This window comes from Saccostrea cucullata, unplaced genomic scaffold (assembly GCF_032062105.1).
Source record: "Saccostrea cucullata isolate Sc308-1 unplaced genomic scaffold, CSIRO_AGI_Scuc_v1 ctg2481, whole genome shotgun sequence".
Classification (NCBI taxonomy): Eukaryota; Metazoa; Mollusca; class Bivalvia; order Ostreida; family Ostreidae; genus Saccostrea; species Saccostrea cuccullata.
The window spans coordinates 49,173-70,610 of record NW_026920265.1 but is presented as its reverse complement, the minus strand read 5'-3'; the positions used below and the strand labels follow the sequence as shown (position 1 = coordinate 70,610).

Below are 21,438 nucleotides of genomic sequence, written 5' to 3'. Positions count from 1 at the left end.
ACCATGATATGAATAAACATGATTATGCCCTAGCTGGGAATGTCTGATTATGAACTTATATCACTAGTCATGGGTAATCATTATTCATGGATGACAAATTTTAGCGTTTACCTCTCTTACATATGTCTTTTAGTTCTGCTATTCTTTAACGGAATGAAAAATGTATTAAACTTTTATAATTGGATTGAGATTGGCATGATTTGTATTGCCCACATCGCTCATCACGACGACCAAACGCGTCTCTAATTTTGAAGATTTCACTATTGGCAGTAGACCGTTTCATGACAAGAATTACAATGGTCTTCACTACTTTAAATATATTTATTAGTATAAATTTGTAATTGAAAGAAAAACCAAAAGAATTTGCACTTTAATAATTCACATCACTGTACTTTTTAATGTTAACTATATAAGAAAGAGCAAAAAGAAACTGTCAAAATTAAACAAAAAACGGATGAATGATTTGGTGTACATTTTAAAACTATTTTCGAATAGAACTTACATAAATAAATAGAATACTTTTTGGTTCTCAATCATTAAATATAATGTAATTTTCTGCAAGACTTTACAAAATTTGGGACATGGCATTACCGATATTATAAAATCTTTAAGAACATCTACATTCTTCATAGTTTTCAAGGTCTCTTTATGAAGGTAACGTAAAATTTTTAGACGTTGTCGATTTCTTACCCAAGAAAAATTCCCAAAGGCAAAAGTTATGTTACAGAAAAAAAAGAAATTTTAAACCAAATATCCTTGTAATTTTATTGAATAATAGGGGAACGATTCTTTGATTGTCAAATTTAGGACACATTTTTGACATTAATATGACATTTAAAACATTTTTTGTCTCTACTTTTGTTTTGTTTTATATTTATGTTCGTATTTTACAGGTGCACCTCTGTATTCATTAGATGTTTTTTTTATTGGTTATAGTAGATATTTTCAGCGGAAGAGTCATCTAGAGCCCGGATATTATTCAACACACAGTTGTATATCAATCCATACTCCTCCTACAATTCAAATTTATAAAATTAGTTTTTTATATATAAAAAAAAACTAACGGATTGTTTTATCCCTTAGCAACTCAAGTTTAAATATCTTATCCTCTTAACACATTTTTGCCATATTTTGTTTTGCCAAATAATTTGCTTTACGTTTGATACATTTGCAAAATAAAAAGAGTCAACTTCAGGAATTATTATTTCATGTTCTTAGAATTACCATTGAAGAACATAGTTCCGGTCGTCTTATTTGTAGTTGTCTGACCGTTGTGAAAATATCCACCTCCCCGTCCATTTGTAACTGTTGTATTATATTGTAGACAGCACAGAACACTCCACATAGATCCGCACCGTTCCTATTAAAAATCAATAACTGTATACAATTGTTATTAAGCGTAGCGAGTCCATGACTTTTAAGTTTTAAACACTTCCTTTAGAGTGGAAATAATCTGTAGTTTGATCTATAATCAGAAAGGGGAATATCGAACAATGTCTTATCTGAAAAATCTGTGAAAGAGCAATTTTTATATAAAACAAACATTTAGGTCAAAGTTGGAAAGGTGTTTTAATCTAAATGAAATATGCTAATAACAAACGGCCTCAAGAACGATTATAAAAGTATAACATAAATTTACTAGGACTAATTGTGTACACAATATTGACTCTACATCGGAAAGAAATAATAAAAATTTTTTGGTACGTTTCAAATGTAAGATAATGTAATGGAACATAATTCTGAAAAAAATGAATGTTTTGTCGACATCTATGTTCGGAAAACTGGCTTTCGCCAAGACACGCATGCTGGATATCGCTCTCGATCGCTATATTGAAGATCCTGTCCATTTTGTCAATAAATTGCTTAATTTGGAATTCAGCATCATAATTCATCATGCTGGCATACATAATTTAGACGGTTATGATTCTATAAACAATACAAATATGTGAAGAGGGCCTTGAACACAATTCAATGCAAACAAATTAGCATAGCTTGAAAGAGTTATCTCTTATCAGAGTATCGATGAATTTTAAGAACATTCTTTAATTGAAATTATTGTGAAAATTCATTCTTATGCAAATCGCTTTTACCTGCTAACAATAGTTACGGGGCCCTCCGGTTCATTGTTTGAAATAAAAGACACTAAACCAAGGAGCTGTGATACGCTTGTTGAATGATCCGATGGCTTCAATCCATACATAGGCTGTACAATTGCAACAGACGATGCTTCATCATTCATCTAAACATATGAAATATAGAGAAAACTTAATAAAAACTCAAAAGCTCATTGAATCATAGCCCGAAATATCTTTCCCGACTTTCTTATGAACGGTTCCTGGCACGTAATATATCAAAATGTAAAAACGTCTGAAAAAAGTTAGATTTTTCGGTATTTACCGGGTGGCAGTAAATACAAATTTTACAACATGCCAACCATGTTGTGAATTTTGTATTTACTGCCACCCGGAAAATTCAAAATTTACAACATGACAGAATAATTAAATCAGATTAAGCAGGAAACAGATTAAACATGGATCATTGAAAATCATAAGAGGTGTAATCAGGTGCCTTTCCCTGGATAAAATCGCGTGTGCTCATTTACAAAACCTTTCAAATGATTTACAAATAGTATTTAAGTATGCTCAAATGCTCAAATGAGAAAGAAAATTAAAGTTTTTGCCACAATTTATATGAAAAAGCGTTGAAAATCAGATGGAGTAGGGTTGTGTTTTCTCCCAGGAAACTATTTAATATATTAAGCAAGTCAATTTAAAAAATGAGGTCGATGTTTTAGTGGATGGGAGATGCAACACAGATAAAATGTTTAAAAATCATTTCAAGAGGTCAAGGCCAAGGGGTCAAAAATCAAAGCAGGTTTGGAAAAATCTTGTCACAGGTAATGTCGAGTTTCATATTCAATATTTAAAGCCCCATCTTTTCTCAATAATTTTTTTTAACCAAGTGAAAGTTTAATTTTTTTGAGAAATAGGTCAAACCTCGAAGTCAAGGATAAAAAACAATGGTATACATTAAAATGTAGCACACACTTCCTTTAAGTATTGGAACTCTTCACCTCTAAGGAAAAAGACAATAAGGCTCAAACTACGTTGCGTATGTCCTTAAATAACAATTACAGAATAATTGTTCACGTGCCTGATTTTGATTCTCTCTTACGAGGGCTGTTCGAACATTATTGAGACACTGTGTATATTTTGCTTTCAAATGAACGTCTTTCGGTGAAAATTTGCATATACATTTGACATACACTGAGAATTGATATAAGCAAAATATTTTTAACAAATATTAAATATTTTATGTACAATGGTCTATAAATGCGTCATTAGTAGGGGTACCCGGAGCAGTCTCGAAATCAGATATTGAAAATATGTAACACCAACTTTCTAACTCTTCGTGGACCCATAATAAGAGCAAAAAATAATTCTGTTTATGTTATAATTTTTCAGCTGTCATTCAAATTCGTGTTGTGCAAATTTGTTAGAATTTTGATCAGGAATATGAAGATTATGAAAAAATTAAGCGCGGTAGAGAAATCTGCTAAGAACAAAAAAAATGGATTTTGACGTCAAGGGCGGAGCAGCAAACATACCTAAAATTTTGTGTAGCGCAATGTAGAAATCTTTTGCAGACTCAACGACCTGCTAATACAATAACAACGAGAAAAAAATGTGTTAGGGTTTGTTATTTCATTGCTATACATTTTTTTAAAAATTCAACCAGAGTAAAACAAAAGCTCCGGACGACCATCAGTTATTACGTACGGTATTAACGTAGTTACGGTACTAATATCGTTGACCTGCGTTGCACAAATCAGCACTGCATGATTTTAATACATCCTTTTCCACAAATGAAAATTTTACACTCAGGTAGCAACAGCATACATTTTTAAGGAACTTTAATAAAAGAGACTGTTTGGTTTTTGTACTGTAAAATGTAATTACAAAGAAGAAAAAGTATACATGCTTCCCGATCGTTTTACATGCGAAACCATCGCCGGCTGACGTGACGTTAAATGACGTAGCGATGCTGCTCCGGGTCGATAGACATACGCATGTTTATCATTTCACCGAAACTTTTCTTATTATCATAGGAATTAGAAATTTTGCAGAAGTGTTTTATTCGTTCTCTATAAAATGTTGATGAATTTTCATGAAAGTATCTCCGTCCTTTATGCAGTAAATGAAATTGTCTCAATAATTTCTGAACAACCCTCGTACATGTAATATATATCGTTGAAACCATGCAGTATAACAAACTTTAAAAATGCATTTGCACTCAGTCAATAATACTTACCCCATTGCTAACAATGTGGACTGTGGTACACTTAATGTTGGTGTGTTGTTCCTGTTGACAATGTACGGTGAATGGCGGTATGTTCTTAGAACGATGAGCGTCTGGAAGCCATACTTTACTCTGAAGTACGTAAATCAATTCAGCTAAAGGTCAAAGTATTAACTATAAAAATTGTTAGAAATACAGCCACTTTTCTTATTCCTAAGAAAAAGATATATTCACCGAGTCAATATCTGTCAGAGGATCCATACAAATCACGATATCTGATTCATGGTCAGTGAGCAGGCGAAGGAAGTCAACAGCGTCCTCCTCTGTGGGGTAGTGAGTTACTATGAATGCTTTCTGGTTAGTGTAGGACTAAATAAATGAAAAAAAAAATTCTAAATGCAGAACGAGACATTATTTTTTTTTAATTTGACAAGGTAACGTGTTTCTTCTTATTTAGATGTACAGTTTTCAAAAAGACATATTCATAGTCAAGATAACTTGTTAAAGGGATTTTAATAGTATGGCCTTCATTGCAAAGACACTGCTTCAAATTAAAAATTATGAACCAAACAACATATCTTACTGTACATGATGCCCAGTGAAGTTTCTTCCTCCATCGATATAGATAAATTTAATAATACGTACCTGAAGTGTGATTGCATTGATATAGTTGCCGCGTTTTGGAACATTTGAAGACAGGAAAAGACTGAACTTGTCAACTGTAAATTAAAACCTTATGTAGAATTAAGCATTCATTTTTATAAAAAAAATATTTTTTTCATTATTTTTTTTAATTTTCTCTCTCATTAAAAAAAATAAATGGTTCTTCTTAGTCTTCATTTTAAGGAAAATTCACAGACCTCTTCCATATTAACTTCTCCGTTCACATATGACTTACGTGGCAGAACAGACGATTTCCTATTTCCATGCTTTAAAGCATTTTTGTAGTCTGCTTCACTGTACAATGGACGGACTTTTAAAAGATTCTAAACATAAACACGTTTATAACTATTAAAATTCCTTCCAAAATTCAGGTCTAAAGCAGATAAGAGACTAAACATAAAAATTATTTTTTTTTAACTTTAGAGAAGTAATGACATAAATAAGGTACTCAAAAATATTCAGAATATTTTCATTTTTGTTATGGCATAAATGAATCTAGATACAGGTTCTTAATTCAAAAAGCCATGTCTCAAAATCCTTCTTTTTTAATAAAATTGTCTATATTTCTAAGTCTCAGGTAAAATGCAAAATAATTGCTAATCGTATACTTAAACCAGGGCTTTTACCAGCCTCAAATTTTTGTTTTCAATATACCCAAAATCTTGTTCTAAGCTATATATTACTATCGTCATTTGTTCATCTTTGAAACCTATTGTTTTTTGCGCCTCTCAGACTCATTTGAATTCTTTTGTGTTTGAGTTTGTTGTGCTCTATTTAACTGAGAAAGATAATTTGCAGGTAACAGTGATGACCATTTAAAACATTTAGCACAATTAATATTTGCCAGCTTCTACAAAATAATTGTCTCTTGATTTTAAGGCCAGCTGCTTCAACATCTTGTTAATTTAATGAGATATAAGATTTGAGTTCGAGGCCCTTTCCGAGGTTGTAATTTGTCTAGCACAATGTCATTATGAATGAATAAGTTCAAATTAAGTTCTTTAAAGATTCTCTTGAAACGTATTTTGTGATTACGAAAATCAGAGTACCTGAAACTCCTTTCTAAGTTCGCTCTCATTCGCTGGTTTATCTCTGGTCAATAATTCTGCCTTCTTGACAAATTCTGTTCTGCTACACACACGTGATGGAGCTTTGAACATTTCGTTGAGAACCAAAAAGACTGTTTTGTATTGTTCCTGAAAAGCAAACACTAAATTAGGTAGATATATACAATGTACTCAAAAGTAATTCGGCTCAATCTTGAAAAGAACTTGTCACAAAAATAACAGAAAATAACATTGATTTTATATTGTGTTATATTTTGTCCAATAAGAATACAAAAACATGCATCACACATAATTAATACGGCAAAACCGTAGAGTCATTGTGTAAAATTTTCGAGGAAATTAAGACTGGTTTCGTTAGCGTTTAATTTCGTGAAAGATGAATTGACTAGTCATGAATATGACATTTTATTTTTCGTGCTTAAGTGCCTTAGCAGGTGTTTTTACCTTGAAAAAAAAATAGTATGCTATTTGCAAAAGTGATTGATTTCATGGTTTATGTTTTCAACACATTACATGTATTTGATAGTTACATATGTTTGGATCATATTCATCCTGTTTTCTCTCATTGTCTTCACGTATTCTGCGATGTTGACTCTGCCATGTTTCTGGCCCTCCTGGTGTAAAGCGTCTATAGCGATATAGGTACCAGTCCTGCCAATACCGGCACTAGAGACAAAGAACTTTGAAGTTTTAAAATAATGTCTCAATGATACGCATCTACACAATGAGGCCAATAACTATAAATTAATTTCGGAGTTGTGGAAATAAAGATTTAAAATGTATGGAAATTTTATGAAACATGTTGAAAATGTGCAGGTAGGAATGACATGAATTTAAATATGGAAAAAAAAAATTCCAACATTTTTATTAAAATTTAACTTAAAAATTTTGAAAAAAAATTTGAGATCACTTAGTAGTTTTTAGAAATATTTATATTTGTCCGGTTGTCAATAGTATGAATGGTATTTTTTTAATACACACCTGATAAAATGAAACTGTGTCTACCATGAAAAACATAACTATGGCAATATTGAACTTTTATAATCACCATATTCCTGAGAATTCTCATATAAAAACATTTAACACTTCTGACCTGCAGTGCACTAATGTTGGACCGCCATATTGCTTTTCCCTGGTTCTAGTCACGTGATCATGGAATACTACAAGACAGAGCGGTTCTGGAGTCCCATGATCCGGCCAAGCAGTATAGTGGTATTGTGTAATCAGTCGGCTATCTTTTAACTGAAGAACAAAGACAAAATTAAACTAAATACAGTTCGTCCTATACTAATTTACTGAGATATTTTTTATTCTACTAGGATAAAAGAACAAATTAAAATGATATTCCAGACCTTAATGTAAAGAGAGAATAAGTTCTAAATTTTGTTAAAGCTTACTTTCTTTGATTTTTTTTTAAATTTCTCGGTAATCAGGTTTAAAAATAGAAATTACCCCTTTATGTGTGATTTTTATTTTCCTAATGATATAAAATGCGTAGATTTTCTCTTCCTCCAAACTCAAAGACAATACACCAGATGTAGACGATTTGTGTAAATCAGGCCAATATTGAATACATTTGACCTGCAAAAGTTAATAAGATGCTAAAAAAAACATGAACTACTTGTCATAAACTTTTTTTTTTACTTATTTGCAAATAATAAATTTAAAAGCCAGGTTATACTGAAAATGTATAATATGTTTTGGGGTAGTTTGCGCCTTTTTAAAATTCCATTTCTTCTCTGTCATTATGTGGAAAAATACGAATTTCAATCATCAATTACAATTAACAACAGAACTTTATCTTCTATACCTTTTTACGAGTATTATATTTGCAATGGTCACTTTATTTTACTATTTTTATTTATGACCCTTTTTCCTTCATATTATCTTAAATGGTATTTTGAAATAATTTTCATGCTGGTTACCTTGTTGTCTTCTTTCAGATTGGTGAGCATGACAATTTGTCTGACATTTTCCTGCCATACCAGGGTCCAAAAATCCGACAGTGTATTTTGTTTCGGTCCTGCAATGTATATTGTATATTTGAAGTAAATGATAATTTTATAAAAGAACATATACCGTATTAGACAGTGGAAATATTATTGAGACGCAAATTTAGCGATTTCTCCTTAAGAAGTAGTAATTAATTCTAAGCGAGAGGTAACTTCAGCGATTTTAAAATGATTACTAAAGAAGCTTTAACATATAAAATGCAATTGATTTTTTTAGCGATATTCACTTTCAGTGATCTCATGACCATCGCTAATAATGCCAAAATTTAATCCTCGCTAAAAATTCTTTCTATAAGGTAAATTAGTAAGTTTTAATCCAGATAATAATGGGTTTGGTTCTCATACATCTTACTCATTCCTATATTATAGCTTTTTCTTGACTGTAACCAGGAATTAATTAAAATTACCTTGTGCAGCAATATATGCATTCATTTTTTCTAAACTCTAAAAAGAAATTGAGAGGATTATTAAATAATATATATGGTGTACATGTGCTGAACATTAACAATGCATATCGTTTAAGGTACCTGAGCAATACTAGGACTAAATTTTATAACCTCAAATTTCAATTGTTTATAAAAATACCCTGGTATCATTTTAGAGCATTTTAGAGTAAAAATGGATTTACCTAGAGGACACTCATTTACATGAGAAGGAATTAATCATTGAAGATTGCATTGAAGTCTATGGAAAGAAGTTAGTTATTAAGTTTTGAAAATTAAAAAAATAAATACTATGAATATCAATAAAAGCTGTGGTGGAAAGATGTATTTATTATTTTCTTCTTTAGATAGATTTTATTATCAAAGGAGGATAACTCTTTAAAGACAGGACAAGGTCATAATTAAGGACATGCTTCACTCTTACATGTTAACACTATGCGAATAAAATTATTTCTTAAAAATATTCTGAATATTCAACCAATACATATCTATTATTATGCATTCAATTCCATATAATCTGAGGCATATATTGGTTTGATACCTTAAGATATATAAATATATTTTCAAATAATTATTATCCCCAAAGTAAGAGTTTGAATAAAATGCTTCCTTTACTTACGTCGATAAAGTTAGCGTTAATATAGTCAGGTTTCCTGTTGGACAGTTTCACTCTTGAATGATCATCTGCAAGCAATAAAATTTTTATACTATTTAAAAAAAAACAGTTTATATCTTTCCATCAAATCTTAAATGAATGTATAAAACCTACATGGAAAGGTTGTTTTGAATCTATTTTTAGGTATATTCTCTGAGAGTTTCCCCGCCTCACAAGCTTTTCGTTCACCATATGGCAACGTCTGTAATACAAAATAAGATACATCTATTCGTTTGCATTGTTAATAAAGTTAACTACCTAAAAAAAAGTTTTCTTTACTTCATATTAAAATACGAAACTTACTGCGTACTCTTTCTTGAATCCGTCATCTTCTTCCTCTTTATATTCTTTGATAATCTTTTCTAATTTATTGATACTGATATCTGGAATTGATTCCTCGTTTATATATAAATCACCGTATGGATTTTCCTCATGTAATTTCTCATCATCATCCATGTCGTCTTCTTTATCGTTGTTTTTGATTTCCAGTTCATCATACGGCTGATCTGATCTTGCAATATTTTGCTGCCCTTTATGGTCTCTGGAGGGCGAAGATTCCTCCAAATTTTCATAAATATCTGTGAAGCCAGTCGTCGTATTTATGGTTCGGGTAACTTTAAGGTAAGTGACAAATAAGCCAATTTGTAATATTGTAGTGTCAAAATCGCATGCATTTGTTTGCTTAAACATAAGAAAACAGGTAAGTATTTCATATATTATACATGTACTTACCATTCCTAACGGCAAAATCTGTTACCTTTTTGTTATCTATATTTATTTCACCTGGCTGTTTGGTTTTCAAAGATCGAAATCTACGTTCAAAGACATATGTATTTTTCTTATTATTCACATTTATATAAATCTAGGGATTAAAAAAAACACATTCTTTTTCAATACTTAGTTCAATGGTGTCCTTACCTTCTGAAAATTATCAAGGAAACTATAATTATAATGACAATTGCAAAAGCTGCGACGACACCCCCTATCACTCCAGCATGGATGGAATCAGATGAATCATCGTTATGGGACTGTAGAAAGTGAACAATGGTTGTTAGACGAATTACAAATAAAACATGTTCATCTTTAATCAGTGTTTGGTAATAAATGTTATAGATATCAATTACCTCCACGTTAAGCAAGCATTTTCCCGACACGTGGTGGCATGTTTGGTTCAGACAGCCTGTACTACAGATTTCTCGACACTTAGCGCCCCAGTATGGTATGCTACAAGCTTGAGAAGAAGTTTTGTCAAGTACCACTAATTTCGTTTTAAGATACAAGTTGAAGTTACCCTTGATATGTTACTTGACTTTTACGATGAACGCTGACTTTTACAGTCGACGCTTACTTTTACACTAGGGCTATGTACGGTAGCTCTTTTATGATATTAATATTTAGCTCAACATTTAATCAAACGGAAATAACGGTTATTTCAATGCACATATATGTTGTCCTTGAAGAAAACGACAACGACCCTACCCTCAGCTCCCGGTCTTCACAAGTTAGTGCCCCTAACACCATACCTATGACCACAAGAAAGGTTTTCTTATGCATTATCAATTCTGTACCTCTGTACATGATACAAGTTTAAATGTCCAAGTAAACGTCAACTGTAGAAGTCAGTGCTTCTCGTAAAAGTCCAATACAAGGTTGCAAATAATAAACAGAAAGAGTTAAACAGGTTTTCATTGAAATTAACACGATTAATTAATAAATTATTGGAGTCCTTACTTTCGTTACAGAGGTTGCCCATGTATCCAGAGGTACATCCGTTAAAGCACGTGCCATTAATATGGTCACATTGTTCATTGTCAAGACAGTTTCCACAGTTCTCATTGCAGTTAGCACCGTACATTCTACCATCACATTCTAAGAATAAAATGGTTTTTATGTTTGAATGTAATATTTATAAGAATAAGATTTAAGTTTATAACAATCTTTACTTTAAAATTTTCAGTCGATATCCTTCATTTATCTTAACATGTTCGAATTCAATTACAATGTCCATTTAAAAACAAGTATTACCAAAAAGATATACACGTTTTCGAAAACGTCAACCGAACTCTTCAGTTTTTTTCTTCTTACATCATTCGTTGGTAATATTTTCCTTAACTTCAGTACAATAATACATACTTTGGTCACATCGGATCCCCTTCCACCCTGGCTGACACCCTCCCACACACTGTCCAGTAAATCTGTCACACGAGTTAGGTACGCCGCAGTTATCACTACATCTATATCTACAGTTCTTATCATAATAGCCCGGCAGGCATGCTGAAATTTTCCAAATATTGAAATACCTTTAATCATTAGAAAAACCTGTATTTAATTTGTCAGTTTAGTATTCTTCATTAAAATGTACGTGGATTGTATGTCAAAGTTAAAACACAACGTTCGTTTGATGTTTTTCTTAATGTAAGAAACTGACAGATTGGTTGATTGTTGTTAACCTCCAATTCAAAATCAATATATAAAAGCTATATTTTTGTATTAATTCGCATCTACAATATCAATTCAAAGACATATTAAAAATAGTGAAATACAATCATCATCATCATTTACAAAAAAATGAAAACTTATGGAACGCCAGAGCTGTCTTAAGGGTACAAAATATGCATCATGGTGTCAGTTCGATATAACATTAAGTCAAACCTTTATATCATTAAGTCTACTTAATATAACATGTCGTCAATTCTTTATATCATTAAGCCCACTTTATATAACATGTCGTCAATTCTTCATATCATTAAGTCTATTTTATATAACATGTCGTCAAATCTTTATATCACTAAGTCTATTTTATATAAAATGTCCCCATTTCTTCATATTATTAAGTCCACTTTCTATCATATGTCGTCAAATCTTTATATCATTAAGTCTATTTTATATAACATGTCGTCAAATCTTTATATCACTAAGTCTATTTTATATAATATGTCGTCAATTCTTTATATCATTAAGTCCACTTTATATGTTAAGTTGTCGATTTTATATATCATTAAGGCCACCTAATGCGTAATGCAGACTATTCTTCATACCATTTAGTTCACTTCATATATTTATACATATAAATACATATTATGTAGGCTATTCTTTATATCATTAAGGCCACTTTATACATTATGTTGTCTATCCATTATATCATGAACCCACTTTATGTAATATGTAGTGCAGAAGCTATACCATGCTGACAAATCAATGTAGTATATAGTCGGATGCATAATAGCATCCAGTCAAAATACAAGAATGAAAGTATAAAATCATCAAAGGACTGAGGGTACTCAGGCGCAATAATTTTTGACAATTATTAATCAATTCTTAAAGAATCAATGCAACAGTTAATAACTTATTAAGACAAACATTTGAAGGAGAAATATACTGAAAGAAACTCTATTCTTTTTCATGTCCATTTTCCCAGAAAGAACAAGGGCGCTTTTGATTGGTATTCGACAGGAATTTGATTGATTGTATATTGTTTAACGTCCCTCTCGAGAACTTTTCACTCATATTGAGACTCCACCACTTGCCGTTGGAGAGCTTAAAATGTTTTCCTATACTCGGCACTCGGGGCCATTGAGCAGTGAGGGATCTTTTTCGGGCCAGCAACTTCTGCAACACGGGACCTCGGTTTATACGGTCTCATCCGAAGGACCGGTCTCCACGTTCCACAGTGAGATTCGAACCCGCGACGTTAGGATTGAATCCTTATTTCGCGATTCCATAGCAGACGCTCTAATCACTGCGCAACGCGGGCGACTAATCTGGGCGCACTTGAAAAGTGAAAATTTCATTGATCTGTTACATGAAAATTTATCATTCTTATGATGAATCGGGTTCCTGTGAAATAGGAAAGAGGAGTATTTTCTAGATGCTTTGTTTTGTTGAAAGATAACTTGAAAAGTGGCTAGATGAGAAATTTGGTACCAAATATTACAATCTTTACACACGTCTTTCTAAACATTTTGTATCTGTGGGTCATCTTATCATGAATTTGAATCGTTATATGTGTGTATTTAAATCAAAAGAAACAAAAATGTGTTTAAAATATGGAGGAAAGACAAGGGGACTACAAAATGAAAAATGAATGATACGTCACCGGACCAGTGCAATAAAAAAGAAATTTGTTTGGTTCGATCCTTGCACGGAGCGTTGAAATTTTTCTAAATAAAAGTACTTGCATTCTTTTGATAAGTTTAATTTTATGTACTGATATATATTTTTGAATGGATGAATTTCGGTCCCATACTACTGAGAACGAAAACATTTTTTCCATCCTACTGATTCGAAAATGCACATGTACTTGGAATTGAATTTAACTATCCCCTATTATCTGATATAAGTGTTACTTATATTTTGGGAGGCGTTTACATTATGTCACAGTAGTAATAAAGATAAGTGGACTTTTCCTATGCTTGTTCCTCTGTAAAGTGTCTCCAGTCTTGGTCAGTGGACCAAATCTTGAACATTTAAACAATAATTATTCAGTACAGATTGATTAATTGTATGTTGTTTGAGTCCCTCGCTAGAATTTTTCACACATATGGAGACACCGCCACTTGCCAATGGAGAACTGCAAATTTGTCTTCTGCTCGGCATTCAGGGCCATTGAACAACGGAGGATCTTTTTCGTGCCAGCACCTACTGCGACACGGGACCTCAAACGGTTTCACCAGTCTCAACGTCCCTGAGTGACTTTTGATCCCGCGACGTAAAAATCAAATCCTTACTTCGCGACTTAAGAAAAGAGACTCTAACCACTGCGCCACGCAGGCGACTGTTCAGTTCAGATGATTCCTGCATATCACACGCTAAATACGCAAATTTTTAAAGACTAGGAGTACCATAGCTGCTTCAAATATGTACCCATTTTACCACTACAATCTCATACTGCCGTAAATAATACTAGTAGTCGTATGGCAACTTTGTACCAGTAACCAGTCAATGAGAAGTAAACTGAGTAATAGCTTAACTTCAGTTTCAATACTAAGAGTAAACAAATTACAGGCCAGCTGTCGTATTCCTTAGACCTGTCAGAGAGCTAAAAAGGAATTCTCTCGGAAGTAAACTAGACATTCAAAAAGTCGGTTTCCTATAGTCGTCTAAGCTGGTAAAAGTTCTTTTTTTATGATTTTCTGAAAACGTGCGACCTTACCTGCCTTCGAGTATTTGTATAATCAAGTAATTAAGTCAAAATTAATTGTCTAATAGTATTAATTATCAATTGTCTAAAATACATGTAAGTATTAATACATTATAACGCCTAAGTACTCTCAGTCCTTTTTATTAATTTTCTTTTACTGGCTGGTAGTTTTTGACAGCATGCATCTGACTTTGTAGTATATCGATTTGTTATCATAGTAAACCTTTTGTATTAAATTAAGGAATCGCTGTCTAGTTTGGAGAGTATGCCAGGGCATTAACGAAGCCCGTTATGCTAAAATTATCCCATGTTTCCCACTATTGTTGATGTCCCTGGCATACTCTCCTAACTAGACAGTGATTCCTTATATTTCCATTTCATTGTGAAATAAAATTGTAGACTTAGACATTAAAAATGTAGACCAATAGATTTAAATTACATGAGGACTTCCATGCCAGTTTCAATTGTCCTCGCGAATTGACGTCAAACACAAAGGCAGTCGCACGAGATTTACATGCATATTTGGCCTCTTTAGCGTCGGACACAGCGACAGATGCGCACGAGATTTGCATGCGTATTAGGCCTTCTTAGCTGCTGACCTATCGACCTGCAGAATTATCAAGAAATAAACTCCCCCAACTTTCAAACATTATCACAGAGAAAAAAAATGGAAATATTATTATATAAAGAAGACTTAATTATTTAAACAATAAAATGCTTTCTTTATTTGTTGTTACTGGAATGAACGGAAGCAGCTGTTGCAGAAAAAAATACATAACCTGCGTAAGCGGGTTATGTAATTTTTTTCTGCAATAGCTGCGACCGTTCATTCCAGTAACAACAAACAAAGAAAGCATTTTATTGTTTATATTTATATCTGTTTAAATAATCAATTAAATTAGGATTTAAAAGATTAATTATTGTATTAATGATGCGAACGTCTTTATACGTTTCATTGATGGAACAGCCACTGATTAAGAAATCTGTACAGGCGACCTGCCTACTGTAGTTTATGCAGTGATGAACGCAATGGGGTTTCTTAAGAAATAAAGGAGAAAATATTCAGTGGATGTAAATATATAAAGAATAGACTACATGATATATAAGTGGACTTAATGATATAAAGAATAAAGTCATAGACTACATCATATATAAACAACTTAATGATATTTAAAATAGACCTCATATTATATAAAGTGGACTTGATGAAATAAAAAAAATAGACTACATATTATATAAAGTGGACTTAATGATATAAAGAATAGACGACATATTATATTAAGTGGACCTAATGGTATAGAGAATTGACGACATGTTATATAAAGTGCACTTAATGATATAAAGAATAGCCTACATAACATATAAAGTGGACTTAATGATATTAAGAATAGACAACATAATATATAATGATATAGGGAATAGACGACATATTATATTAAATGGACTTAATGATGTAAAAAATAGACAACATGTTATATAAAATAGTCTTAATGATATACGTATAAAGAATAGCCTACATAACATATAAAGTGGACTTAATGATATAAAAAATAGACAACATATTATATAAAATAGACTTAATGATATAAAGAATAGACGACATATTATATAAAGTGGACTTAATGATATAAAGAATTGACGACATGTTATATAAAGTAGACTTAATGATATAAAGGTTAGACTTAAGTACAGGTCTCTGTAAGAATCAGACAAAAGGTGAATCATGAGGGTTCTCAGAATTGGATGATTTTACACACATAGGTTTCTCTTACACTATGAACCACTTATGTAAAATGAAAATTATTTTGGGTCCTGGTTACTATGGAAACATGGCCAAGAAATTTTCCCTAGCAACCGGTCAATTTTCAATGTGGATGGGCAAATATATCACTAAACTTAGAGGCTTGAAATTGAATGCGAATATTACCAGAGGGGTTCTTAAATAATGTTATCATAAAGATAAACATTTCAAGTGATAAAACCATGTAAAACATAGAATTTTTATTTTAAGATATTTCCTTTACGGGCAATAGAAGATGTGCATAATTTGCATTTTTTGCTGATTCAGCATTTTTGTTAATTTGGGCATTTTTTAAGGCCATATATCTCAAGCTTCCGGCACAATACAAGAGTATGGTATATTTTACATAAAGGCAAAGGAATATCCTTTTTGGAATTTAAATTCAAAAACGTGTGTTTTTTAATATTTACAATCGGTTGCCTAGCAACAAAAATGGATGTTTTGATTAAGAGAAAGAGACAAATTGTCAAATATGCGAGTTATTTAAGGAATTTAATTTTATCGGTGGATAACAAAATCAATTTTTAAGGTAAAAACATATTTCTGAGACTTCTTTATGAATTCAGGAATATTTTGCAAATACTAATCGCCATGGCAACAGAAAATTCCACATAGCAACAAAGAAAATAAATCCACATTTGACATGCACTCATTCACAGATTTGATTATTTTCGTCTAGAAATGATGACTTGGTAAATATTAAAAAAATAGTGTTGAACTTTAAACAATAGTGGTTTTTGATCTTAATTAATGCATAGCAATATTACTGAGCTTATAACGTTAATAAAATTATACCATACAAGGAGCTAAAGTTATTCTCTAAAGTCTCTGTAGATCAGCATTTTAAGACCATTTCTCCGTAATTATCAAAATTAGTTGGCAACTCATAGTTAAAGATTTGGATTTTTTTCTATCATAGTTTTAAACAAATGTGTGATTGATTGTGAAATGTAGAAGTAATTTTGAATTATAACCTCGGTTGCCATGGAAACGGGATACAAACTTTCTCATTTCCGTAAAGCATGAAAATCTGCTCTTTTCATGAAGATGTCCAGAAATGAAAAGAGATGTGTTTTTGTTTGTGTTTATTTTTTTTTTAAATCAATGCTAGAGATTCAAACAAGTGTTTACGGTTCAATTTTAATTTCACACTTGTCAGAGGTCAATGATGTTAGAAGCTGCAGATTTGTAGCTCTCCGAAAAAATAATTTGACAGATCGGAGAGCTACAGTGCCACCCATTGAGAAAACTGTATATTTATTGCGCACAAAGAAGTGTTTATCGGTTAATTTCTCCATATCTTTAAAACTATAATCTCAAAATATTACCAACGGTGTATTCCTAGCCTAATTTTTCACTGTTTCCACAACAAAACATACCTTATAGTTGTTGTTTATAGCCCTCCTGGCCCTGAAATCGATATCATAGAAAGGAGTATTCCACTTAAGTATATTAGCGTGGTCCCTTTTTACATCCTTGGTTTACTGGATATATAGTAGCAATGGACATTTTGTTTGATTTCATTTTGTATAACAAAGTATTTCTAATAAAATCATAATTATTTCATAATGAATTATTGAAGATATCAAAAAGTACAAGCCGATTTTTAACACCCATCGCGCTAAAAAATGCCGGAACTTTTCCCCTCCATCAGACTACGGTTTTTCTTTTACATGTAAATGGGCGGAGACATTTATATTAGATACTATCAAAAGAATATCCGTGATATATAATATTTTTCTTTCAAAGACTAATTATATGTTCATGATTCACAATCAACAACAAATTTTTAATTTTCTATTCACAAAACTCTAGCAATATGAATAAACCACTATAACATGATTAACCAAACACGTCCATATGCTGACCGATACAAGATCTGACTACATTTCAACAGGGTGCTTGCTTGCACGTTTACTGTGGGCATTTACCTGTAACGACACAAATCCACGTGGCTTGTTGTGATTCGAAACAGGTCATAAAGAGGTTAATCGCATGTAAATGAAGACAGCGACGAGGTTCAAAATTACAATACTTTTAATTAGAAAACATAGAGCACAAAGTTGTTCAACAAAGATATTTTTACTCAACCTTTAAAAATATAATATACACAATATATATCAAACTCGACTCTGAACAAATCTGTGCTCGGTGTTTACGGAGGCTTGAAAGTGTGTACCTGTCAGTGATTTCTTTTGATATTCATGAAAATCAAAGGACCCCAACTTCAAAACGTAGTTTCGAATGCTGTGTATATCTATTATTTGACATTTTTAGATGAAGATTCAAATAATAAAGACATTAGTTATTAATAACATTTAATTTTAAAAGCCTTTGATAAATGTTCGAAATTTGAGGAGTAACCGGGGACCACAGATAAGCCTTAGATGAGACTTGTCCTTTCGTCCGTTTATACTGCCATTTTGGTTTGTAAGACAATTCGACCCAACGCGCTTCGTGTAGATGTCAACTACAAAAGTACTTAATTGAAGAGTACGGAATTTTTTTAAATCTACATTTTTTGCAATTGAGGTAAGAATTTGGAAGAATTAATCCATACAAAAGCGCAACTTTTTGTGCGCAATAAATAATTAGCTTTTTCAATAGGTGGCACTGTAGCTCTCCAGTCTATCAATATATTTTTCGGAAAGCTACAGTTCTGCAGCTATCATGTTAGGTACTGGTAAATATCAAAATATGGAAAATTTTGCTGTTTAAAGGCATAGTACATATATAGTACGATCATTTACAAATTAAGCATAGAAAAATAAAGGTCAATATCTTATTATATTAAACATTTTAAATAACAAATATCGGTGGGCAAATGATATGCATAAAAGAATTTAAAGGTGAAAATTAATTTTTTCTGCATTCTATATAATTTTTTAAATAAATCACGCCGGGAGCAAGCCCCTGTGCATTTTTCTTTCCATTTTTTGGCTTTCATGCATTTAACCCGAGATTCCTCTGCTTTGAAAATTGTGACACCTGAAGGGGCCTCTGCCCTGACTCTCCCCTTACCCCGGTACATTTCGCAATAAACATATTACATTAACCAGAAGTCTCTGTCGAGACTGAAGCTCTACTGGTTTGTACTTATAGCAAAGGAAGAGAAAACTTTTAAGCAGTTGGGAATTGAAACATTACCACAGCAATAAAAAAACAAGATGTGTTTGTGAAACACAGATGCCCCCGTATGGCAACATAGTAAAGATTAAACTTTTCTTAAATGCAAATTTAATTAATTGGTAACAAAAGTAGGGTATTCTCACTGGAAAACAATTTTGAAATTTGAAAATAAGCCAATGTTTAAGTTTTTTTCAATAAGTACAAAAATCTCCAGGTCAAGGTCAATGTAATTGGTATCAAATGAAAGCTCTGGCAACATAGAATACTTATGGAGAGTATTGAAGCCCTAGCCCTTACCGTTCAGAAGTTATGGCCAAGGCTAATTTTTTTTAAAAGTAGGTCAAACTCCAAGGTCAAGGTCATAGGGTCAAATTTCTAACTTGTTATCAAATGAAAGGTCTTGTCACAAGAGTTCAATATGTAAAGTATGAAAGCAATAGCCCTAACTACAATGAAGCGCATTGAAGTGGTAAAATTTTCCGTTCGAATGGAACGTTTTGAGCTATATTTAGAGTGTTTATTGTCATCTTTTGACACGCCCATTTCTTTAGAAATTGATAAAACGGTCAAGTTGTTTCTTCAAATACCTGTAGAACAGGTTTTCCATAAATATAATAGCCAATCAAATTGAGGATCTAAATAAGCACCGAGTAAACACGTGTTCGACCAAAACATGTGTTGTGGTAACTTCAATAGACATGATAAGTTCAAAAATATGTACATATTCGTTGCAATTTGTGTTTAACAGAAGCGGGGAGTATCTAACTCCCTCTTCTATTTTTCTTAAAGCTCCATTTCAGTGTAACTCATGATGCTTGTCGCGAAGAATGGGATGTCCTAAAACTACGACGAATATTACTTTCTCGTTTCTAAAAATGTGGGCGTGTCATTATGTTATAATTGACCTTCAAAACATGACTCAGAACTTTTCATCCAAACGGAGAATTTTACCACTTCAATGCGCTTCATTGTATTTAAAAGTTACGGTCAATGTTTGCATTTTTCAAACTAGGCCAGTATCAAAGGTCAAGGTCAAAGGGTCAAAATTCTTGGTATCAAATAAGGGTCTTCTCACAAGGATTACGCATATGAAGTATGAAAGCCCTATCCCTTACCGTTCAAAAGTTATAGCCAAGGTTAAAGTTTTTTCACAAGTAAAGAAATCTACAAGGTCATGGTCAAAGGGTCAAGGTTGTTGGTATCCAGTGAAAGGTCTTTTAACAAACATTACATATGTGAAGTATAAATGTCCTGGTGTCTACTGTTCAAAAATTATGGTCAACTTTCAAGAATGTATTCTAATGACAATCTTGAAAGTTGACCATAATTTTTTAACAGTAGACACCAGGACATTTATACTTCACATATGTAATGTTTGTTGAAAGACCTTTCACTGGATACCAACAACCTTGACCCTTTGACCTTGACCTTGTAGATTTCTTTACTTGTACTGTATTCTTTATAATTCCATTATACAAGCTAGCGTCTCCTATCTATTATTATCATCACTATTAGTATAATTATCATTTTTATTATTGTCTTAAATTTATTATCTTTTTTTTTTCTTCTTTCTATGTGAAAAGTTATTTATAGCTTTTCTTTTTTCTTTATTATATATGAAAAGAATCATCAAATGTTATTTATAACTTTTCTTTTTTCTTTATTCTATGTGAAAAGAAACATCGAATGTCAATGTGTAATGTAGTTTATCTGTGTGTTATTTATATCATTGTTTGTTATCAATAAAAGAGAAAAAAAAATGGTCAACTTTCAATTTCTTAAAAAGTAGGTCAAACTCCAAGGTCAAGGTCAAAGGGTCAAAGTTATTGTTATCAAATGAAAGGTCTTGTCATAATAATCAAATATGTTAAGTATGAAAGCACTAGCCCTAATCTTTAAAAGTAAGGGTCAAGGTTTGTTTTTTTAAAGTAGGTCAATCTCAAAGGTCAAGGTCAAAGGGTCAAAGTTCTTGGTATCCTATGAAGTGTCTTTTCTCAAGAATTCCATATATGAAGTATGAAAGCCCTATCCCTAACCGTTCAAAAGTTATGGCCAAGGTTAAAGTTTTTTCACAAGTACGGAAATCTACTAGGTCAAGGTCATAGGGTCAAAGTTGTTGGTATCCAGTGAAAGGTCTTTCAACAAACATTACATATGTGGAGTATAAATGTCCTGGTGTCTACTGTTCGAAAGATATAGCCAAAGTTAAATTTTAAAATTTTCATGTAA

General features: G+C 32.0%; 1 protein-coding gene across 1 annotated transcript in view; it reads right to left on the bottom strand.

The window, feature by feature from the left end:
* Positions 1-739: 739 nt before the first annotated feature.
* Positions 740-21,438, bottom strand: part of LOC134246009 (receptor-type tyrosine-protein phosphatase alpha-like) — a 32,968-nt gene continuing 12,269 nt past the window's right edge. Inside the window, exons 7-27 of the mRNA XM_062728261.1 lie at positions 11,273-11,413; positions 10,871-11,008; positions 10,264-10,370; positions 10,058-10,167; positions 9,872-9,951; positions 9,443-9,717; positions 9,254-9,341; positions 9,104-9,168; positions 8,449-8,485; positions 7,955-8,052; positions 7,482-7,610; positions 7,123-7,271; positions 6,560-6,695; positions 6,012-6,158; positions 5,198-5,285; positions 4,945-5,018; positions 4,534-4,668; positions 4,312-4,431; positions 2,091-2,239; positions 1,225-1,360; positions 740-1,013 (exon numbers count right to left, since the gene is read on the bottom strand). Of these exons, the coding sequence (XP_062584245.1) occupies positions 924-1,013; positions 1,225-1,360; positions 2,091-2,239; positions 4,312-4,431; positions 4,534-4,668; positions 4,945-5,018; positions 5,198-5,285; positions 6,012-6,158; positions 6,560-6,695; positions 7,123-7,271; positions 7,482-7,610; positions 7,955-8,052; positions 8,449-8,485; positions 9,104-9,168; positions 9,254-9,341; positions 9,443-9,717; positions 9,872-9,951; positions 10,058-10,167; positions 10,264-10,370; positions 10,871-11,008; positions 11,273-11,413 (2,492 nt within the window). The 3' untranslated portion in view covers positions 740-923. The remainder of the gene's footprint in view (positions 1,014-1,224; positions 1,361-2,090; positions 2,240-4,311; positions 4,432-4,533; positions 4,669-4,944; positions 5,019-5,197; positions 5,286-6,011; positions 6,159-6,559; positions 6,696-7,122; positions 7,272-7,481; positions 7,611-7,954; positions 8,053-8,448; positions 8,486-9,103; positions 9,169-9,253; positions 9,342-9,442; positions 9,718-9,871; positions 9,952-10,057; positions 10,168-10,263; positions 10,371-10,870; positions 11,009-11,272; positions 11,414-21,438) is intronic.